This window comes from Podarcis pityusensis (genome assembly GCF_964106645.2).
Source record: "Podarcis pityusensis genome assembly, chromosome: 4".
Taxonomy (NCBI): domain Eukaryota; kingdom Metazoa; phylum Chordata; class Lepidosauria; order Squamata; family Lacertidae; genus Podarcis; species Podarcis pityusensis.
In genome coordinates this window covers 45,359,368-45,383,306 of record NC_138027.1, presented here as the reverse complement: position 1 = coordinate 45,383,306, position 23,939 = coordinate 45,359,368, and the positions used below count along the sequence as shown (strand labels likewise).

At 40.4% G+C, this 23,939-nt stretch overlaps 1 protein-coding gene across 2 annotated transcripts in view; it reads right to left on the bottom strand.

Annotated features, from left to right (window-relative positions):
- Window positions 1–23,939, bottom strand: part of ROBO1 (roundabout guidance receptor 1) — a 610,482-nt gene that overhangs the window by 336,939 nt on the left and 249,604 nt on the right. For both annotated transcript variants that reach the window (XM_081003959.1, XM_081003960.1), the window contains exon 3: window positions 2,118–2,201. In XM_081003959.1, the coding sequence (XP_080860085.1) occupies window positions 2,118–2,201 (84 nt within the window). The remainder of the gene's footprint in view (window positions 1–2,117; window positions 2,202–23,939) is intronic.

Genomic DNA, 23,939 nt, shown 5'->3' with positions numbered 1-23,939 from the left:
ACAGTGACCCTTCAAAAGCAGGGAAGTCACTGTTTATTTTGCATAAATTTCTGTTCTTTTTTCTCACAAATTTTTTAAATTTTGTCATTTAACATTGGCTTTCACATTACACACCATTATACACATGTCTACTGAGGAATACACCATGTATCTGATAATGCAAGCTTTAGTCCACAGAAAATTATGTCATCATAATCTCATCTACAGCTCCCATCATTCTGACCATTACCATGCTGGTTGGGGTGATGGGAGTTGTAGTCCAAAACATTTAGAGGACACCAGGTTGGTAGAAGCTGCAGGAAAAGGAAGAAAACCTTCCTATGTTGTATTTGTATGACTAGAGGAGAGCTGAGTTTTGGAACCTTTGGTCCAAAGTCACATGGGGAAGTCATCCTAAGAAAAACCCAGGAAAAGAATGATGCCACAGTTTCCTGAGGAAGAGGTTTAATGTGCAGGGGCATTTACTAGCTATACTTCAAGCTCCCATTGCTTGTGGCAGCAAGAGAATACCAGCCTTTGAGTAATGAAGAAACTAGGACAGGGGAAGTGAGAAGGGGGGGCGGGGCGGGGAGAGCAAAATAACAAATTTGTTGATATCTAGCAACAGAGATTTCAACCTGTCTGGAATGCCTTTCACCAGATATAATATGCATATACACCAATTTCACCATAGTAGGTCTTTTTTTCAGGACAAGTTATCAGCAATTAACATGTTCCAGAGCTCTGCTGTGCAAACAGATCTTCTTTCAATTTAGTATTACTGAAAACTACATGGGACGTAATGTGTGGAGTTTTTCCTGATACAGAACTAGAGAAGGAACCCTTTAATTAGGAGAAACCTCCATGTTGTCATTGGAATTGTGGAATAAGTGATCATGAGTCTGAGTTCAAATGCTTATAAATATGAAACCACCATTTTATGTTGTCTGAAAGAACAGTAAGTTGACTTAAATTTCACACATCTGGCATAAAACAATATAAGATTCTGTTGTGCCTTGTACTTTTTTTTTTGAGGGGGCACCCAGATGTGCCTTGTAGTTTTTAATTGTAGAAGTATGAGAGACATGCTGCTATTTCTTAGTATTATCTACTTCACACAGCAAGAGGGAGAGATGGATAATATCACTTCTTGCAAAGGAAAAAAAATAAAATGAGTTTGGCAAAATAAACAAACAAATAAGTAAAAATGTGTGAGCTACAAAGTGTTGCAAGAGACAATTGCTAGGAACTAATAAAGCAAGCCAGTATAATTAAATAAAGTGCTGTATATATATAATTATGATTAAAAATTATCACCTTACCATCTATATAACTGAAGTACATGGGGTTTTACATTTAATAAAATGTCCACTCATAAGCAATTAATATAATCTCTACAAATGCATGTTGTTGTTTTTTAAAAAATCTTAAATTGATACCTTTTCTTTAAAAGCGTATAACACAGTCTATAGCAGAAAGTGCAATAATCCACTTGTCATTTTCTACAGATCAAGTTATTTCAGATTATCATCAGCTAGCCTTGCTGATACTGACTAGCACTTAACTTTATGAATAATCTCAATGGGAGAGATTCAGAGTTGACACTTGAATAATTGAGATGACAGTAGGGTTAATTGTGCAGTGCTCAGTGTTAATAAGGATAGAAGAATTGAAAAAAGATTTCTGATGCACCATCCTGTCACTGTGCCTGTTAATCATTTGATGTAGTCTCATGTGATATAGCTCTAACATGCCTAATGTAACACAGACTAAAGAATCTTGCAAAAGGGAAAAAAGTATATTGCATCTACATATAAAAGAGATTAAAACAGATTTTGATCTTTTAAAAATCAAGTATTTGACATAAACATTACATTGAGTTTTCTGGAAAATCCAGACAATGGATAAGCAATGTCATTCAAACAATACTGTATGCCTTTCAATAACAGTTGTAAACAACTTCATCAGACTTCAAAAGAGCAACTCATAAAAAAATTCAGAAGTGTATTTTGAACTTCTGGGTTGATTACCAATGTTTTATGATAGTGGCATCAAGGATGATTAAACAGTTATGTACTGATGGGGATGGCAATGGAAATGGGAAAGTGGAAGTAGTAGTTTTGAAAGATACACTCTACCTGTGTAGCCCAGAGAATTGTCCTCATTATCTGAGGTGGGAAGTGGTGTTCCGCTGTCGTTTCCTCTCTCAAGGTCATCAGAGTCTGTTGGAAATAACATCAGAGCTGCTGATGGGGTCATAGTAGTAACAGTAGTTGCCATTTCCATCAAATAGTGTCCATATACAAGTAAATCCACATATGACAGAAAAACAAACAGTGACAGCACACAGCATACTTTATCCTTCCACACCACTGGCTGGATTAACTTCTGTAATATCTTCAGCAACATTCTTTGTGGTTTTAAAATTCCTCTTGTGTTTACTGTGTCCCTAGTTTTATTCTTCTGTTGCACCTTCACTCTGATTTCACAGCTTGTGAAGTGTTCTGTCTACACTCTGCAGAGCAGCCAGCACATGCTGTGGTGGACATATGGGGAAGAGGAGGCTGGGTGGTTGAATGCTAGCATTGCTAATTTTCTACCTTATTGTTAATCAAAGCTATTGACTGTGATCACTCCCCATCATTGCTTCATCTCCTGGCAATTACAGACTCAGGGGACTTTACCTCTTTGTAGGAAGGGGAAAAAGCAGTGTCTTGTCAAATAAGGAGGAAGGCTTGTATAAGCACTATTTCTTATCCAGGGGTGGAGCAAAGGAAAGGAGAATTATCACATCTAGCAAAAGGCAACAGTTTATAGTAATCAGAAAGAGATATTTTCCTGAACTGAAGGGCAGTATTAATGACATCATTTTTAAATGTTTTAAAAATCTCATAGAGTACAGTCCCCCAAAATTAAACTGCAAACAAAATATTTTCAAATAGTTTGAAGCCATTCATAGTGCAGCAGAGCAAAAATGTATTTAAAAATGGGGGAAAGTATCTTAAGGGCAAAAATATCAATCATAGGTGCTAGTAGGAGAATAACTATATAGAGCTTATTGTACTATATTTTTAAACAATATTTACTCATACTGAAATAAAAGCCCACCAGAAAGTTCTGAGAACTCAAATAACTCTACCCGTAAAAATATGGCTATAATCTCCCTTGCCCCCCCCTCCCAAATCATGCAGAAATAATAGGTAGCATTCTAGAAATATTATATACTGTGTGCTTTCTTTTTTTTTGCAAATGTCTTGTTTAAACGATAACCTAGCTAGTCATCTAAGTACTTACCGGTACATTTTATTCATAAATCTATGTACATTATCACAAAGAAGTCAATGCACTTGGAAAAAAGTATAGCACTTCTGATATTACGTATTCAGAACACCTGTGATTCTTACATAAGATAAATACAGTGATTAAACAATATTTATTTCAAATCTTTTACTCAATACAGTACATATATATTCTGACTATGGTGAAAGATAGGCATTTTCTGCTTTGATAAAATGTACAACCCCTTTTCAGACTAGTCTTTCCATGAGAAAGCAGAATGTAAAAAAACAACTTGGAAGTATCCCTTACTTTACTGAGGTCTCCTTTTTAAAAAGCCGTTGTAGATAAGCTAGAGGAGAATAATAATAATAATAATAATAATAATAATAATAATAATAATTTATTATTTATACCCCGCCCATCTGGCTGGGCTTCCCCGGCCACTCTGGGCGGCTTCCAAAAGAATATTAAAATACTATAATACATCAAACATTAAAAGCTTCCCGAAACAGGGCTGCCTTCAGATGTCTTCTAAAAGCCTGGTAGTTGTTGTTCTCTTTGACATCTGGTGGGAGGGTGTTCCACAGGGAAGGCGCCACTACCGAGAAGGCCCTCTGCCTGGTTCCCTGTAACTTGGCTTCTCGCAGTGAGGGAACCGCCAGAAGGCCCTCAGTGCTGGACCTCAGTGTCCGGGTAGAACGATGGGGGTGGAGATGCTCCTTCAGATATACTGGACCAAGGCCGTTTAGGGCTTTAAAGGTCAGCACCAACACTTTGAATTGTGCTCGGAAACGTACTGGGAGCCAATGTAGGTCTTTCAAGACCGTGTTATGTGGTCTCTGCGGCCGCTCCCAGTCACCAGTCTAGCTGCCGCGTTCTGGATTAGTTGTAGTTTCCGGGTCACCTTCAAAGGTAGCCTCACGTAGAGCGCATTGCAGTAATCCAAGCGGGAGATAACCAGAGCATGCACCACTCTGGCGAGGCAGTCCGCAGGCAGATAGGGTCTCAGCCTGCGTACCAGATGGAGCTGGTAAACAGCTGCCCTGGACACAGATTTGACCTGTGCCTCCATGGACAGCTGTGAGTCCAAAATGACTCCCAGGCTGCGCACCTGGTCCTTCAGGGGCACAGTTACCCCATTCAGGACCAGGGAATCCTCCACACCTGCCCGCCTCCTGTCCCCCAAAAACAGTACTTCTGTCTTGTCAGGATTCAACCTCAATCTGTTAGCCGCCATCCAACCTCCAACCGCCTCCAGGCACTCACACAGGACCTTCACTGCCTTCACTGGTTCTGATTTGAAAGAGAGGTAGAGCTGGGTGTCATCTGCATACTGATGAACACCCAGCCCAAATCCCCTGATGATCTCTCCCAGCGGCTTCATGTAGATGTTGAAAAGCATGGGGGAGAGGACAGAACCCTGAGGCACCCCACAAGTGAGGGCCCAGGGGTCTGAACACTCATCCCCCACCACCACTTTCTGAACACGGCCCAGGCGGAAGGAGCGGAACCACTGTATAACAGTGCCCCCAGCTCCCAGCCCCTCAAGACGGTCCAGAAGGATGTTATGGTCGATGGTATCAAACGCCGCTGAGAGATCCAGCAGAACTAGGAAACAGCTCTCACCTTTGTCCCTAGCCCGCCGGAGATCATCAACCAGTGCAACCAAGGCAGTTTCAGTCCCATGATGAGGCCTGAATCCCGACTGGAAGGGATCCAAATGGTCCGCTTCTTCCAGGCGTGCCTGGAGTTGTTCAGCAACCACTCGCTCAATCACCTTGCCCAAGAATGGAAGATTTGAGACTGGGCGATAGTTGGCTATCGTGGCCGCATCTAAAGATGGTTTTTTAAGAAGCGGTTTAATAACCGCCTCTTTCAGCGGGTCTGGGAAGGCTCCCTCACGGAGGGAAGCATTCACCACCCCACGAAGCCCATCGCCCAGTCCTTCCCGGCTAGCTTTTATAAGCCAGGATGGGCAAGGATCAAGGAGGCAAGTGGTTGGTTTCACTCGTCCAAGCAGCCTGTCCACATCCTCGGGGGTAACAGATTGGAATTGATCCCACACAACTTGACTAGACAGGACTCTAGCACTCTCCCGCCCCGGCCCTGCTCCCACGGTGGAGTCTACCTCTTCTCGAATCTGAGCGACTTTATCTGCAAAAAACTTTGCAAAGTCATTGCAGGAGATCATGTGGCTACTGGGCCCTGATGGAGCAGGTGGTTCCGCTAAATTGCGAACCACCTGAAAGAGTCTCCTGCTGCTGTTTTCCGCAGATGCAATAGAGGCGGTGAAGAAAGTCTTCTTCGCCGTCGCTATCGCCACTTGGTAGGCTCGACACTGAGCTCTAACCCGTGTCCGGTCAGATTCAGAATGGGTTATCCGCCACCGGCGCTCTAGCCGTCTCAACGATTGTTTCATTGCCCTCAGATCCGTGGAAAACCACGGGGCTGTTCGGACTCCATGCAATCGGAGAGGGCGCTTTGGAGCCAAACAGTCAATAGCCCTGGTTAACTCCACATTCCAGCGGGCCACCAGGGAATCAGCTGAAAGGCCATCAACATGGGATAAAACATCCCCTACCACTCTCTGGAAACCATTTGGATCCATTAAGTGGCGGGGGCGGACCATCTGAAAGGTGAAAACCCCTCATTTATTTGTCCATTTGTCTTGCTACTGCAGTAATATATAATCTCATGAACATCTTTCAAAGCTTATCTGAAAGAGAGTGTCGCAACTGAATCAAAAGTCCATTCTAAGGTGACATTATTCTATTATTTGCATGCAGGGAGCTATTGGACATGTTGTGAATTATAACTGTTGAAGGCAACAGGACAGGTCTCTTCCTAAATTAAATGGCAGAGATTTCATGCTTTCTCTTTCAGTTTTTTGAAGGTGCACGGTACAAAATAAAAAAATAGAGATCAAATCAGTACTAAAAATGCTAGTACAGTAAGTTTACAGCTTGTGTGCATTCAACTTTACATGTGTGATAAAAATTAAAAATAAAAAGGGGGCTGGGTTCTGGGGAAAACGACACTGGCAACCCCACTCGCTATTAAACCCAACTGGTATTGACTATCCATGGAATGTAACCCCTGCGTAAGTTGCAGGCCTACTCTACACCAGAACTTAGAGCAGTTAGAACTGAAGTTCTACTTGGGATTCTGCCTCTCTCTGTTTCTTCCAGCCACACGATGCTAGACCTGGTCGAGCATCCACAAAATTCTGTGCTCAGAGTCCTTCTAATAACATTGATACAAAAGATGTGCTAATAAAACTGTACCCTAGGTAAACAACTTCTCTACATTCTCCTGAGCTCCTGGAAAAATCTTACAGTGCAAGATTTCTCGTGTCATGTAGAGACACAAAGTGGCTGGGATTTGGAATCGTTGGAAAGGAGACCTCTGCAGCTTCTGTTTATTTGAGAAGGCTCTCTAGATGTGCAATGTAATAGTATTAAAAAAAAAAAAAAACCAAGCACAGGTGATTCTAAAAAATGCTTACCCAACAAATGTTTTCAAGGATTTAGCATTAAGAGAAGTGGAACCATGAAATGCTGCAGGCAACAGGGAAAAGGAAAGGATGGGGCAGCTGGCCTGCTTGAGCCCCTGCCAGCTTACAGCAAGTAGGAGAAGAGATTCATGGTGGATCTCCCCTTGTTTCATGGTAGACTGCCCCTTGTTGTATGTTGAGATTTAAGAAAGAGTAAACAAAGTTTCTCCATAACCTTCTTCCATGTCATCTATACAGAAATAAAGAGTTAATGCTCAGGCCTTTATCTGATCCCTCTAATGTGCAAGTGTCAGGTGGATAGTTCAGGAGGGAAATAAAATATTGCTATTTCCCATTTTAACCTACCTGAAATACAGTTCTCTCTTGCTTGAGCTGGCTAGAGCCTTGAATTGAAACATTCTTGTTAGGGCTGGAAATATTTTTGTTGCTGGTTGCCACCTGTTTTAAATACTAATACTGAGCTTTGAATGCTTAGGTAGCATTGAAGAGATTCCCATCTTAAGCTACTTAGAATATGTCAGTGACTCCTTTTCATCTCTTGACCAGTTCACACCTGACTTTCCAAAAGAAGCAATAAATCAGATCTTCAATGGGACTAAAACATGCAGTGAAGCATTGTTCAGTATAGTATTGAACATTACCATATTCACAAGTAAATCCAACTGAGGTGAGTTGGATTTATTCTCTAATAAGTGAGCTGAAGTCCAATTGTGTTTAACAGTTCATGAACATGCTTACGTGTCTCTTAATTGCATCTAATACTACAAAGACAAAGAGCCCTGGATTATTTTTAGGAAATGCACTTGATAACAAATATTGAGAATCTGCAGCAGATTATATAGTTCCAACAGAGTGCTAGCTACAGCAGATCTAACCATATGTAAAGAGTGCTTCATATAGTATGTTTTTAAAGATATGTGCATGCTGCAGCAAAGTTTAACGAATCATGGCTCCCCAGATATACATATATGTCTTTCAAAACTTAGTGTTTGCTTTCTCACACACTAATGCATTAAGCAGATATACTGTATGCACATGCTAAAAGTGTAGTATGTCAAATAGCCCTAGCAAGCATATGTGAATAACATTTGCTTTGAATTACAATGTAGCCAATGTATTAATCAGTATCACTCTGACTCTACTCTGTGTTCACACACACACACACACACACACACATATATATTAAGAGAACTGCCCACATTTTTTTCATATAGTTAGGGTAAAACTGAACACTGCAAATAGTTGATACTTTCTAAAAGAATATAAGGTGCAATAAATATTTAAATACAGGTTCAATAAATATTTAAAAGATGCAACATATTTAGTTTTAGTACTACTCATTTATAATTATGTTGATTAAATCCATTGACTTCCCTTTTTCAATCAATATTTAACACCATTTAAATCTTAGTTGCCTACTACTGATATATCACAGTTTCTTTAATTCTAATAAATTACATTCTAATTTACATTAGACTTCAAATACATATTCCACCAGGATACGCTGGCCACGGGTATGATCAAGTGCTTTTGTATAGTTTTCATAGGTTCCTTGTTCAGTTCTGATGATCTCAGCTAAAATGATTTGGCATTTCCATATTATTAAACAAAAACAACTTAAAGTCTGAAGTCCATTCTGTGTTAGAAGTTTTGAGTCTTCTATCCATTTTTGCTAAATAATCTAGTTTTCACCAAATTAATTAAGAGCAGAAGGTGATCTGTTAAGTGCATAGGCCATGTGTACAATAAAATGGATTGTTGCTTTAAACCAAACTGAGGCAGGAACCATTTCAGTGAACATTGACTTTCTTTGTTGCTTTCCACAAACTTAACATTACAAAGTGATCTTTAAAGACACATCATTTCTCACACTAGGGTTTCAGTGTGTTCAGCACTCTTTTTCAGATGCATCTTCCTACATTACTCTAGATTAGTGAAAGGAATCAATGAGAATTGATCCAATTTGCAGAACACAGTTCTAATATTGATAGTAGTTTATACACATTTGCTTTTGCCTAATCTTTTATTAATGATCATCTTCAAAATGTCAATTAATATTGCTGTCCATAAATTCAGTAATATGGGCTAGATAGAAATCAACTAATTAAAGAAGAGATGCTCAAAGGAAACAAAATACAGAGTAAGATGAAGGAAAAAGACCTTTTGGTGATCTGTTTTCCTTATGCTACTTTGAGAAACAGTAATCACTGTTACACAGTTTACCTATCAGTGGAAAAAGTCAATTTAATTTCATTACTTTCATCAAAACTGCGTATTAGAAAATGAAATGTGGTAAGCAAATAGATTCTCATCTGTTTTTTGTTATCTATTCATTTTGAGAAAAATACCGTGTAACATGAATGCACACTTAGCAGGGAAATAATTCAAATACCTATGTGTTCACACAGGAGCAAACATTTCCCAGAGGTTCCTGGGGGGCATTCCTGAGAGTGAAGTGGCATATTTATTTGAGAAAGGAGGGCCTATCCTATCTGAAGCATCCTAGCTGAGGCTGTCCCAATGGGTGTTTGCTAAAGCACCAACATAGACTCAAGGGTAGTATGGTAGGGGTGGGTAGGTTGCTATGCCCTATGGCACGGGTGGGAAACATCTAATGCAGTCTTCCAGGACTTTATATCTGGCCATCCAGACTATCTCCAGGCCAAACATCCTCCAAACTGCAACACACCCATCACCAGCCCTGCTTGACACCCTGCTTAAATATGTTTGCCGGACTAGAATGTGGCCATGAACTCTGATAGCGCTTCTTGATTTCTGGATGGAGGTTAGAATGGAATGTGTGAGTGTGTAGAAACTATCTTACTGTGCACATTTCTTTGTCCACTTTCGCCTCTGGCCTCACCCACCACTGACATGTGCCCCCCAGAAGGCTGCGTAGAAGGGAATGTGGTCCCCAGCCTTAAAAAGATTACTCACCCCTGGTTTATAGGAATTCCATCTTTCTCTTTAGACTTCCTGTCCTGTGAGTGCTAATCTTGAGTGTTTGTGTCTTGGGCTGGGTACCTGAGGGATTCTGCTGATATGCTGCTCATCAATATTCCTGTGTCAGCTGATGAAGATTGTCTCAATTTGTGTTGATGGCTTCTAGGATGGAGTATTTTAACTTCTATGCTGACATCTCAGGATATGGAGGACCTCATGGCCACAATGAGAGCCATGGTTGTGCTGCTCCTTGGATTGCAGACTCTAGAGGTTGGTGCTGGAGGAATGATGCTGACCCCTTGGTGGTTATTCTATGAGATTTCACAGGTCTGTTTTATCCCACATGCTGTTTAATTTCTATGTTAAACCACTGACTACAGCACTTGACAGGATAAGGTCCAATAGGCTATGACTCAACTCAGAGGTACTATTAGTTTGTGGTTCAACTGCCCAACCTAGTTTGGAATGGGTGTCCTCCTAAGAGACCTCTTTGTCTCCATCTATACTCTTAGACCTAGCCAGACTTTACCTTCCTCTTAGATGTAAAAAGCTTAAAGAACTAGGTTCATAGATTAGGAGAGATCTTGGATCCAGCACTGTTGCAGGAGGGAGAGGTGTTGTTCCCTTTTAGCTTAGAGGACCTTCAGACAAAGATAGGTAGAGAGGTAACTACAACATGTGTCCATCTTTTTGACTAGTTTGCAAAGGCTTTAATTTTAGTAAAAGTAGACTAATATGTGTTTTTGATTCCACCTATTTGGAATATGTCAATCTTCATGGAAAAACATAAATATGATCATATTTTGTGGTTTACCAACAGCCAACAAAACTAAGAATATTATTTTTAAAATCAGATGAACGAAACAGGAACTGGTCAATTTTTGTCTAAGTGATAAACAAAATCCATCCACACACACAGCAAAAGCCTAAGAATCTGAACTGGGAAAGATTACTAAATAGATTGTAAATTAATGTATCACTCTCCAGTAATCTATAATAAAAGTTTGTCCAAGGCTCTCATTCCTCTATGTGATCAATGTGAACCTCAAAAGAAAGCACAGGGTCAAAATTACCTAAAAGTTTATGAACTTGGCTGGGAGAATGAAAGCAAGTTCTGAAATGAAACGGCTGGGGAGGATAATAATCAATAACTACTCTTATCTTGTCAAATTTCAGCCTTAGAAAATTAATATCACATAGGCAATCATGCAGCACAGCAAGGGGCATTCAGGGTTTACAGCAACCAAACAGATACCTTGAGGTGCTGTCAATTTGTAATATTGTACAACCTGAGCATGAGACTATTAGCCTGCAGCTGCAATTTCAAAAACCTCATGGGTATCTGGGAACCCCTGAAATAACTAGAGAGAGGGGAAAAACACACCCTTATAGTCACAGGGCCCAGAGCAATAAAGCATGAACACTGAAAAATACAATGAATTTAACTCACACAAGGCTGCTGAAACAACAGTATAGGTGTTTATTCCTCCCAAATATAAAACACTCTCTTCTCAAGTTTCATGTAAGCAGAGACAAATAACAGTAACAGTCATTTCAAACATGGCCCTCAAAGAATATAGAAGTCAAGACAATGTATATCTCCCAACAGGGACATGCCCAACTGTTGGAAAATGGTGTATCTACTTTTCTGCCCCTCCCCCTCCAGCTCCATCATATAATCCTAATCTGTTAGACATACATCAAGTAATTGCTGAACAGTAGACTATGGCTAGCATACAAAAGTACAGCTGAAAATAGCCTATTATAATTAGACTCCAGTAAAACAGACTTTTAATCCCAAAAAACTATTGAATCACCCTCTGGAGATGAAAGAGAGCTTCATTAATTGAAAATATAAGTCTATGCATCCATTGGTGAGGGCTCAATGGATATTGGATAGGTTGATAAATTTCTTTAGCAAAAAAACCTGTGATACTGGTAAGCCAGTAGATATGATACTTTAATTGAATTGTGGATTTCTTTGATGACTTTCACAGAGAGAATAAAGATAATATTACCAAGATGATGATGATGATGATGATTTTTTAAAAAACCATGTTCTGGAATTCTATTAATACCTTTTTGGGTTGCAGGGATAATCTTCTTGTATCGTTTAGGCTGTATCTATTAATCAGGGAGTAATACAATACTAATGTGATGTTATCAGCAACTAAAAGAATGTGAACTCTATTTTAAGTGTACAGCATACTGAACCACCATTTTAAGTTGTTTTTTTTAAGCCAGCCAACCACTAACTTAAGGGCAAAAGGCTTTACAAATCAATACACATTGATTTTTTCCTGGGAATTTTTTGACCTTAGGATGGTCACCATGACCTAATCAATAGGCTTGTGGGTTTTAGCATCCGTGTTCTGGTACAGGTGCACAAGTAGGGGTTGCAAGGTTTGCTCCCAGTCTGCTTCCACAGATGAGAGTGAAATTTGTATAGGCCCTTTGTGATTCCAATGAATGCATGGAGTTTGCGAACACAAACTCCTGCTCCACCCTTTCCACGTTTTCAAATAACATCTGTAAAGGGTTTGTTTCATGGCACTGCTGTGCTTTTTGTAAGATGTTACTTCAGTAGTTATAAAGAGAGCAAAGTTTGCACATGTTCTAAATTCCACATAGAAACTAACAGAATGATTGGACTAGAACCAACATATTTAAAAATGGTTTTTGATTGGAATATTTTGGAGGGAATGAGGTGTTTAGAGGATCACTGCCTTGACTGGTATTTATAAGCTCAAAGTAAAAACAAAGCATTGATGTTTTAAAAATATTATATGTCTACTCAGAAGTAAGTCACATTAACTTCCCTAGGAAATGGCTAGTGTATAACTTTCATAGTTGGCTCACCTATCAGGTAAAATGTGAAAATGGTTTCAAGGCAGACGAAGTTGGTTGTGGTGAATTAGCCTCCCAGCTCTCCCCTCAGTTGCCTTGCCTACCACTCCTCTCCCCACCTTCTGTTACTTTTAATGTATTTATGCTACTAATGCAGTTATGGCACCACCCCTTCCTTTCTGCCTTGTTGGAAGGCAAGGGGCTCTGTCACAGCAAGCCATTCTGGAAAAGGTGACCCAGGAGAGGGCTTGTGCTGCCATTTTCCTGGGGGTGGCGAGGGCTCGAGAATGCCATTATTTAAATTCTTAATTTTACATTTAATTTTAAGGTTTTATTTAAAAATGGTCTAGCTGACCTAAAAAAGCAGTTGTGGCAGAGGCAGTCTCCTAGGTGATATCCCCCCAGAACGCCTCAATCTGAGTAAGGACCCACATTCCTTTCTCAGAATAAGAAAGAGAGGAGATGGAGGCAGAGATGTGCTGCTTCTGTGTTAGCAGCAAAACAGTAGGGAAAGGTACGAGGAGAAGGAAGCTTGGTGGAAGTTGTCCTCATCTTGGATGGCACCATATCTTGTGCCAGTCCTGTTAGCTTTGCTAGCACAGGAAAATTATTTGTGTAGCTAACAATATGGCAGCTTCTGGTGATTCCCTCCTCTCATATATCTTTGACAAGTGCAATGGAGAAGCAATTCTGTTGCAGACATTAGTTTTTGAATATCTTAATGCACCTGTCAACTGCATAATCCAGGAACTTTCTGTGTCATGGTCCATGTTCTACGAATATAATATAAATTTGATAATGTTTCAGCAACATTTTTTAGTTCCTGCTGCACGGTGCCACATAAAACAATTTACAAGGACACACAACGAAGAATTCTGCGATGCTTTAACAAGTGTATTGTGAGACAACTTTTTAAGGCAAGAGACTGTGGCCCTATGGAGGCTCCTTCCACAATAAATTTGTTAATCTGCAACCAGAACCGTAGCTAGGTGATCTTGCGCCCCTGGCAGAACTGTCCAGATTGCACCCCCTAGCTACGGACAAATTAGCTCTTCTTTCCACCTCTCCTCCAACTCCCCCCTTCCACCCATTCAATTCACCCTCTATTTAAAATCATTTCTTATGAGGCAATTTTGTTGTTGTTTAGTCGTTTAGTCATGTCCGACTCTTTGTGACCCCCTGGACCAGAGCACGCCAGGCACTCCTGTCTTCCACTGTCTCCCGCAGTTTGCTCAACCTCATGTTGGTAGCTTTGAATACACTGTCCAACCATCTCGTCCTCTGTTGTCCCCTTCTCCTAGTGCCCTCAATCTTTCCCAGCATCAGGGTCTTTTCCAGGAAGTCTTCTTTTCTCATGATGCGGCTAAAGTATTGGAGCCTTAGCTTAAGGATCTGTCCTTCCAATGAGCACTCAGGGCTGATTTCCTTTAGAATGGATAGGTTTGATCTTCTTGCAGTCCATGGGACTCTCAAGAGTCTCCTCCAGTACCATAATTCAAAAACATCAATTCTTCGGCGATCAGCCTTCTTTATGGTCCAGCTCTCACTTCCATACATCACTACTGATTTATAGCTTTAACTTTACGGACCTTTGTCGGCAAGGTGATGTCTCTGCTTTTTAAGATGCTGTCTAGGTTTGTCATTGCTTTTCTCCCAAGAAGCAGGTGTCTTTTAATTTTGTGACTGCTGTCACCATCTGCAGTGATCATGGAACCCAAGAAAGTAAAATCTCTCACTGCCTCCATTTCTCCCCCTTCTATTTGTCAGGAGGTGATGTGACCAGTGGCCATGATCTTAGTTTTTTCGATGTTGAGCTTCAGACCATATTTTGCACTCTCCTCTTTCACCTTCATTAAAAGGTTCTTTAATTCCTCCTCGCTTTCTGCCATCAAGGTTGTGTCATCTGCATATCTGAGGTTGTTGATATTTTTTCCGGCAATCTTAATTCCGGTTTGGGATTCATCCAGTCCAGCCTTTCACATGATGAATTCTGCATATAAGTTAAATAAGCAGAGAGACAATATACAGCCTTGTTGTACTCCTTTCCCAATTTTAAACCAGTCAGTTGTTCCATATCCAATTCTAACTGTAGCTTCTTGTCCCACATAGAGATTTCTCAGGAGACAGATGAGGTGATCAGGCACTCCTATTTCTTTAAGAACTTGCCATAGTTTGCTGTGGTCAACACAGTCTAATGCTTTTGTGTAGTCAATGAAACAGAAGTAGATGTTTTTCTGGAACTCTCTAGCTTTCTCCATAATCCAGCGCATGTTTGCAATTCGGTCTCTGGTTCCTCTGCCCCTTTGGAATCCAGTTTGCACTTCTGGGAGTTCTCGATCCACATATTGCTTAAGCCTGCCTTGTAGAATTTTAAGCATAACCTTGCTAGCGTGTGAAATGAGTGCAATTGTGCGGTAGTTGGAGCATTCTTTGGCACTGTCCTTCTTTGGGATTGGAATGTAGACTGATCTTCTCCAATCCTCTGGCCACTGCTGAGTTTTCCAAACTTGCTGGAATATTGAGTGTAGCACCTTCACAGCATCACTTTTTAGAATTTTAAATAGTTCAGCTGCAGTATCATCACTTCCACTGGCCTTGTTATTAGCAGTGCTTTCTTTTTTTTTTTTTTTTAAATGATATTTATTAAGATTTTCAAAAATACAGAAAGTAAGGATTAAAGTACATTCAAAGCCTTATTTTCATACATCCACTTTCCGGGGGACTCCCCCCTTCCCCCACCCCTACCATATTCCCCTTTCATATTGTTGGCTCCACAAGCTCTCAGTTCTAATTGAAACTTAATTTGTTTAGACCATTATTCGAATTTAAAATTTATACACTCCTCATCAATACCCTTAATAAAAGACAAAAGTTCTCTCCCAGGGCCCACCCCATTTTCATTCCACAATTTCCCTTTTTTTAATGATAAGGACACCCCACACAATAGAAATATAAGAAATAAGAAATAAAAAATATAATAGATGAAAAAGAGCCAATTCAGAAAAAAGAAGTTGACAAGCCTTTGGATTTTAGTTCTCCCCCCCCTGTCCCCGGTTTAATTTCCCCCTGACCACCAAACCATGTTATCCGCCTGGAATTCTTAAAGTCCATAAATCACCTATTTCCCCCAACTCCTTGCTGGCTTTTTCTTTTTATAGTTATTTTTTAAGACACTTAACTTCAAATCTTTAATAAAACTCCCCCCATTGTTCTTTCCAAGTTGTAGTCCAATTTCCTCTTGTTCCGCTGCTGAAACGTTCTAATTCAGAAGCTTAGTAACTCTGCAGGGATTATTGTTATTCAGGAACAAAAACTTGCGTTCAGTCCCTTCCTTTCTTCAATAGAAAATTCTATTGTCTCCTTTAGCTGAACACCCTGTAGACAAAATATTATTTCCGTTTTGCAGCTTTCCCAGAAGATAACCAGTCCTGTAAAATTCCAATGGTATTTTTCCACTTACGACCATCTTTGTAATGTCCCGAAACTCCTCTAGGGGGATTGTTGTAACTTTGTTTTCTCTAGTCCAAAAGTCCGATTGTTATCCATGTTTTCGCCATTTTGTATCCAAGTTTTAACGAGTTATAGCAAATTGTAACAAATTTAACCAGCAAAGTTCTCATAATAAAATCCTCTCTACTTTCCGACTTTGACAGCTACTTTGACAGCTGTCAAAATCTCCGACTCTTTTCACCAGGCTCTCTCTTCAATCACCCCGGTTCCCAGGGGGGGGGGTTACGTTTCTTCTCCCTCAATTCTTCCTCCAGCACAGTTCTTGTAGTTCCCCATCGTGGAATTCTTAGTTTTTGTCAGCAATACAAATCTTTTTGGACCTTGGTTTCCCCATCCTTGTTTTGGAAGGTTTACAGTAGGGAGGGGGACTGACTTCCTTTTTGGATCCCCCCCCGCTCGTGTCCAATCCGGAAAAAAAAAATTCTTTTTTTTCTCCTTTTGAACCCGGTTTCCAAATTACTCACGGGTTGTTGTTAAGAAGTCCGAATTTTCAATGGAAGAAGTCAGCGCTCTCCGCCGGATGGCATGCGGCTGCGCTCGGCAGGGATAGCAGAGGACTCAAAGCACCACGCTTCTCCCCGGCACCCGATCCGTAGCCTTTAAAAAGGCTCCTTCACGAGTCGGGAGGGCGCTAGCGGTGCCAGCCGAGTCTCCATGTCCACGGCCTCCGTGGCCGTGGTTTTTAAGGGTCCCCGCATCGCCGGTGCGGTAGGACCCAGCCCCTGCCGAGCAGGCTCCCTCCGGAGCTCGGAGGGAGTCCGCCATTCGGCGATGGCGCCAACCCGGAAGTCTGTTATTAGCAGTGCTTTCTAAGGCCCATTTGACTTCATTCTCCAGGATGTCTGGCTCAAGGTCAGCAACCACACTACCTGGGGTGTACGAGACATCCATATCTTTCTGGTTTAATTCCTCTGTGTATTCTTGCCACCTTTTCTTGATGTCTTCTGCTTTTGTTAGGTCCTTGCCACTTTTGTCCTTTTTTATGGTAATCTTTGTATGAAAAGTTCCTTTCATATATCCAATTTTCTTGAACAGATCTCTGGTTTTTCCCATTCTATTGTTTTCCTCTATTTCTTTGCATTGCTCGTTTAAAAGGGCCTTCTTGTCTCTCCTTTGGAAATCTGCATTCAGTTTCCTGTATCTTTCACTATCTCTCTCGCATTTTGCTTGCCTTCTCTCCCCCACTATTTGTAAGGCCTCGTTGGACAGCCACTTTGCGTTCTTGCATTTCCTTTTCATTGGGATGGTTTTTGATGCTGCCTCCTGTATGAGCCAATAATCAATATTTATATTTATGGACATGTTTAGGGAAGCTTTTAATGTTTGATGCATTACTGTATTTTAATATTTTGTTGCAAGCCGCCCAGAGTGGCTGGGGAAGCCCAGCCAGATGGGCGGGGTATAAATTATTATTATTATTATTATTATTATTATTACATTTTTAAGCTGATTTTGCACCCTGCTGTCGCCTGCGCCCCTGTCGGGAGCCCACCTCACTCCCTAGCTACAGCCCTGTCTGCAACATGTCACACCTAAACACACGATGTGGCTACTCTTTGGGAAAGGAGAGGGGGAAAGTGATTGTATGCATAACTTTATTGAAAACATGTATTATACATGTCCTGCTCTCTGGTAACTTTGGATAGGATTAGAGACCAAGGGAGTTTACAAGAAAATTTAATCCCACATAAATTTAGTTTCCAAAATAGATCTCAGAAAGTAAGAGAAAGAGTTTTGTACACATCTGAAAATGTATATAGAATTCCTAAAGTATGTGTTATCATTGTAGAGCTGTTTGCACAGTGGCACTTCCACTTGCTCTGTAGTACAGTCTAGGCTGGGTTGTGTGTATTGATCAGGGTAGTGGGGTGGGAATGCCAGAGGATCAGATAGATGAATGATCTTGCCTTTTGACAGGCATATTGACTAGTTGGTCTTTTGTCTAACAGAAGAGAATTAGGCAGCAATCCTGTAAACACTTATCTGGAAATAAGCATCGCCAAACACAGTGAGACTTACTTTTGAGAAAACAGGCATAGGACTGTGCTGCTTTAAATGCAGGTAATGGGCTTTTGCATCTCAGATTAGGTTTTCATTTGCATCTTATATTCTATAAATAACCCAACCGTAAGATTTTAGCTACACTCATAATGATTCAAAGTGTAAAAATACCTTGGTATAACAAAAAATAAAACTATTTTTCGTATGCAGCATTGCATACGTATGTTACATTTTCCAAGTGTGCTATTAACACAAAATAAAAATAAAACAAAGACATTTTGTGATATCTGAATGCTTGCCAGCTTATTCCAAAACTGACTGGCAAATAGATATGACAATTTTAAATATACCAGTATTTAAAATTTGATTTATTAAAACCATTATGGTTTGGCCTTTCACTCCAGTATCCAAAAGTTGTTTGAATTTAAGCTGTTCCTTCATTTGTCATACCTAGAGGGCAAGCCAACTAATGACTATATTGATTTTCCTTTGTGTTCAATTCTTTATGCATCATTCAGCCAAGGTGAATATGGGCATACTCTGAAACTGTTTTTCAGTGAATGTTCGTAGGACATTAATTTCAGATAAAAGTGTTTTCATATGCCACATTTTCTAAAAAGTCAATCACTAGCAATTATTGCAAATGATTTTCAAAGATAATTATATTATTATCATTAGATAATAAACATTAAGAGTGTGAACAGAAATTGTATGTTGATCACTAAGCATGTCAATACAGAAAACTTTTGTTAAAATATATTTATCTACATTTCTGTAGGCTGGTGGGCAGTTTGCATCAACAAGAAAGTACAGCTGAAAAAAATATCAGTAAAAACAATATTAAGTAAATGGGATTGTTAAAGTGAAGCCTTTCTTTGACTATTCATGCTTATGTATTGTATAAATGAGCATGCAGAATTGTGTTTTTCACCCTCAATTACACAGGATATATATAATAGATGACCCAAGCCTATGGACTAGCCAACAAAGTTTCTGTGGTTTGTCCAATAGTGTCCATGTGTGAACAAACTGATTCCACTGACATTGCAGGCCTGCTCCTCCTTCTCTCCCCTGAAACTCCATGTAGACCCCCCCAAAATTGGGTCCCTGTGAAGCAGATTTGGAGGGTCATGGGGAGCTGCAAGGGGTAGGAGAGGAAGCACAAGTGGAAGTCTGCTTGTACAACATTGAGTTCCACCCTCTTAAAAAGGTAAAGGTAAAAGACCCCTGACAGTTAAGTCTAGTCGCAGATGACTCTGGGGTTGCGGCGCTCATCTCGCTTTACAGGCCGAGGGAGCCGGCCTTTGTCCACAGACAGTTTTTCTGGGTCATGTGGCCAGCAACGGAACACCGACACCAGAGCAGTGCATGGAAACGCTGTTTACCTTCCCGCCGGAGAGATACCTATTTATCTACTTGCACTTTTTGGGGAGGAGCTGGGACTGAGTAATGGGAGCTCAACCCGTCATGGGGATTTGAACTGCCAACCTTCTGATCAGCAAGCCCAAGAGGCTCAGTGGTTTAGACCACAGCGCCACCTGCACCCTCTCCACCCTCTTACTTCTGTTTTAAAGGGGAAACTGCATGCTGTAGCTATCAGAGCTTGTGGGTGTGTGAGAGAGAGAGAGAGAGAAAGAGAGAGAGAGAGAGAGAGAGAGAGAGAGAGAGGGAGGGAGGGTGGGTATTTCCAAGACTGCAAACCAGGCATGCCTAGTTTTCTGGTAAACCTTGAGGAAAATATACATTTTAGGAAAAGCATTGTTGAGAAAGTTGCTTTTAATATTAGATCAACTAGTAATAGATATGAAAAATCCTGCTCTCACCACAACTTGTTTGCCATATTTAAGGTAGTAAAAATCAACCTAGAATTTCACAGGCAACAGAGGACTATCTTACTGATAATCCAGTTTAAAGAATTTTTTTCCTGACTTTTGTCTCTATTCAAGAGTATCACAGAGGTCAAGGAGGTGCTTGGCTGCCTCAAGGGAGAACCCTGTAGATGTGGACTTAATGCTGAAATGCAGCTGTTGTTTGGAAGCGGGTGGGTGGGAAGTATGGAATTACATACGAAGAAAAAGAAAAAGAAATCAAATATACAAATGGAAGAAAAACATCACTACCCAATTTTCTATTAAACTTTAATGCCCAGTCTCAACTGTGAGCACATGGTTACTAAACATATGTAGAAATGTGGAATGATTTCATGAAATGTGAATTATATGAGGATTGTATAGCAGAAGAAATATGCATACAAAGAAATATAAATAAGGGATTATTATACTGAACATCAAGAGTTGCTATGTTTACTGTTTATACTGCCTATTTCATACCAACTACATATTGAAAAATGCAATTATGCAATCTGCCTCTCAAAATAAACAGCATTGATTAGTTCAACATAAAATTATCAGCACAAGCACATAAATAAAGTCTCAAAAGAGCTTGTCTATATAAAATTTATGAATGTGTAAAAGAGTACAACACAGTGTATCGTGAATTAAACCAGGTATTAAAATCACAAGATTTTAAGTTCATGGCACTGTTTTCACAGTGGCCAATCAAATGCCTATGGGGATCCCACAAGCAGAACATAAGAACTACAATAGTCCTCCCACTTCTGATTCCCAGAAACTGGTATTCATATTGCCTCAGACACTGGAAGGTGCTTATTCATCCATATTAGGCATAAATAAAAACATTTTTAAAAACACCTGTGTGGAACCAGTCCAAAAAAAGAACAACATATAGAGAGCGAAAAGTTCCCTACATCTTCATAGCAATAGGTCATGGCATGAACATTAATAATGACATATACAGTGGTACCTCGGGTTACATACGCTTCAGGTTACAGACACTTCAGGTTACTCTGCTAACCCAGAAATAGTACCCTGGGTTAAGAACTTTGCTTAAGGATGAGAACAGAAAGCGCGTGGCGGCGGTGCACCAGCAGCGGGAAGCCTCATTAGCTAAAGTGGTGCTTCAGGTTATGAACAGTTTCAGGTTAAGAACGGACCTCCAGAACGGGACTTCCGGGTTGGCGCCATCGCCGAATGGCGGGCTCCCTCCGAGCTCCGGAGGGAGTCTGCTCGGCAGGGGCTGGGTCCTACCGCACCGGCGATGCGGGGACCCTTAAAAACCACGGCCACGAGGGTCGTGGACATGGAGACTCGGCTGGCACCGCTAGCGCCCTCCCGACTCGTGAAGGAGCCTTTTTAAAGGCTAAGGATCGGGTGCCGGGGAGAAGCGTGGTGCTTTGAGTCCTCTGCTATCCCTGCCGAGCGCAGCCGCATGCCATCCGGCGGAGAGCGCTGACTTCTTCTATTGAAAATTCGGACTTTTAGACAACAACCCGTGAGTAATTTGGAAACTGGGTTTAAAAGGAGGAAAAAAAGAATTTCTTTTTGAATTGGATACGAGCGGGGGGGGATCCAAAAAGGAAGTCAGCCCCCCCCCTATTGTAAACCTTTCAAGACAAGGACGGGGCAACCATGGTCCAAAAAGATTTGTATTGCTGATAAAAACTAAGAATTTCACGATGGGGAATTATAAGAACTGTGCTGGAGGATGAACTGAGGGAGAAGAAACGTAACCCCCCCCCCCTGGGAACCGGGGTGATTGAAGAGAGAGCCTGGTGAAAAGAGTCGGAGATTTTGACAGCTGTCAAAGTAGCTGTCAAAGTCGGAAAGCAGAGAGGATTTTATTATGAGAACTTTGCTGGCTAAATTTGTTACAATTTGCTACAACTTGTTAAAACTTGGATACAAAATGGCGAAAACATGGATAACAACCGGACTTTTGGACTAGAGAAGACAAAGTTATAACAATCCCCCTAGAGGAGTTTCGGGACATTACAAAGATGGTCGTAAGTGAAAAAAACACCATTGGAATTTTACAGGACTGGTTATCTTCTGGGAAAGCTGCGAAACGGAAACAATATTTTGTCTACAGGGTGTTCAGCTAAAGGAGACAATAGAATTTTCTATTGAAGAAAGGAAGGGACTGAACGCAAGTTTTTGTTCCTGAATAATAATAATCCCTGCAGACTTACTAAGCTTCTGAATTAGAACGTTTCAGCAGCGGAACAAGAGGAAACTGGACTACAATTTGGAAAGAACAATGGGGGGAGTTTTATTACAGATCTGAAGTTAAGTGTTCTAAAAATGATTATGAAAGGGAAAAAAAAAAAAGAAAAGAAAAAACCAGCAAGGAGCTGGGGGAAATAGGTGATTTATGGATTGTAAGAATCCCAGGCGGATAATATGGTTTGGTGGTCAGGGGGAAATTAAACCGGGGACAGGGGGGGAGAACTAAAATCCAAAGGCTTGTTAACTTCTTTTTTTTGAACTAGCTTTGTCTTATCTATTATACTCTTTATTTCTTATTTCTGATACTTTTATTATGTGGGGAGTTTTTATTGTTAAAAAAAAGGGAAATTGTGGAATGAAAATGGGGTGGGCCCTGGGAAAGAAATTTTTTGTGTTTTATTATGGGTATTGATGTGGAGTCCAGAAATTTTAAACTCGAATAATGGTTTAAACAAATTAAGTTTTTAATTAGAACTGAGAGCTTGTGGAGCCAACAATATGAAAAAGGAATATGGTAGGGGTGGGGGAAGGGGGGAGTCCCAGAAAGCGGATATATGAAAATAAGGCTATGAACGTATGTAAATTCTTGCTTTCTGTATTTTCTTTTTTTTTTTTTTGAAAATTTTAATAAATATTATTTAATAAAGAACGGACCTCCAGAACGAATTAAGTTCTTAACCCAAGGAACCACTGTAATTATCTCTGTGGAAAGATTGTGTGTGTGTGTGAATATTTAAGCATGTAAACACTATCTGCAGTCTGAAGTAGTACAGTCCAGAGTTTCAGTCAGAACTAGGTCCCAGATTCTTTCAAGACTGTGGCATGGTGCATCTTGGGTATAGTAGACCTACGGTTCTCCAGGCACATTGTGCAGAATAAGAGAATACTGGTGTGCAGGATGCAAGCTGTTTAGCCATGGGAGATACTGGTCATTGCTGCTACTAGCTCCATAGCTTACTAAATATTCTCTACATGTTACTGGTCTATATATGCACCTGAGGGATTTGCTTCATCAGAAATTTCAGAATATTAGTATGACCCATGCAGATGAGGTGCCTCCATCGGGCGGTAGAAGCCCAAAAGGTGGCGCCTGCCTTGTGTCCACCACCCGCCCCATTGCCAGTAGAGAAATGGTGCTGGCAGTGACACGTTTCCGGTGACATCTTGCAAAGTGCACAAGATCTTGCAAGATTTTGGTGAGCCCTTGCTGGAAGCCAGCATTGCTATCAGCGCTTTATAGGCACTAACGCTCAACACAAGTAAGAGAGGTGCAGCGCTGGTGGTGTGGTGGCTGTGAGGGGGGTGACATATTCCTGTTTTGCCTCAAGCAGCAAAACCAAGTTTTTTTTTTTTTAATAATATTTATTGATAATTTCAGAATTACAAGAAAAAGAAAAAAGAAAAACAACACTACAATACAAAAAAAGAAAACAATAAAAAAGAGAAAAGCACAAAATATAAAAACCAATACGACAATACAGCAAAAGAAAGTAAAAAAGAAGAAAAAAGAAAAAAAAACACAAATCCCAAATTGCATATCCATAATTTCCATTTGCTTGTTTCATTGACCTCCTCACACCTCCGTTTTTGTGTTCTAGTTTAGTAATTATTTCAGCAAATTCTTTCCATCTTTCTCAATTTTTGTTATAAAATTTATCTTGACAATTTAACCTAATAATTAACTCAACAAATCCTTACCATCTTTCCCCATATTCTGTTATTCAGATTACCTTAATTTATTTAACCTTATCTTACCCCTAAGTACCTTAAAACCTAAATCT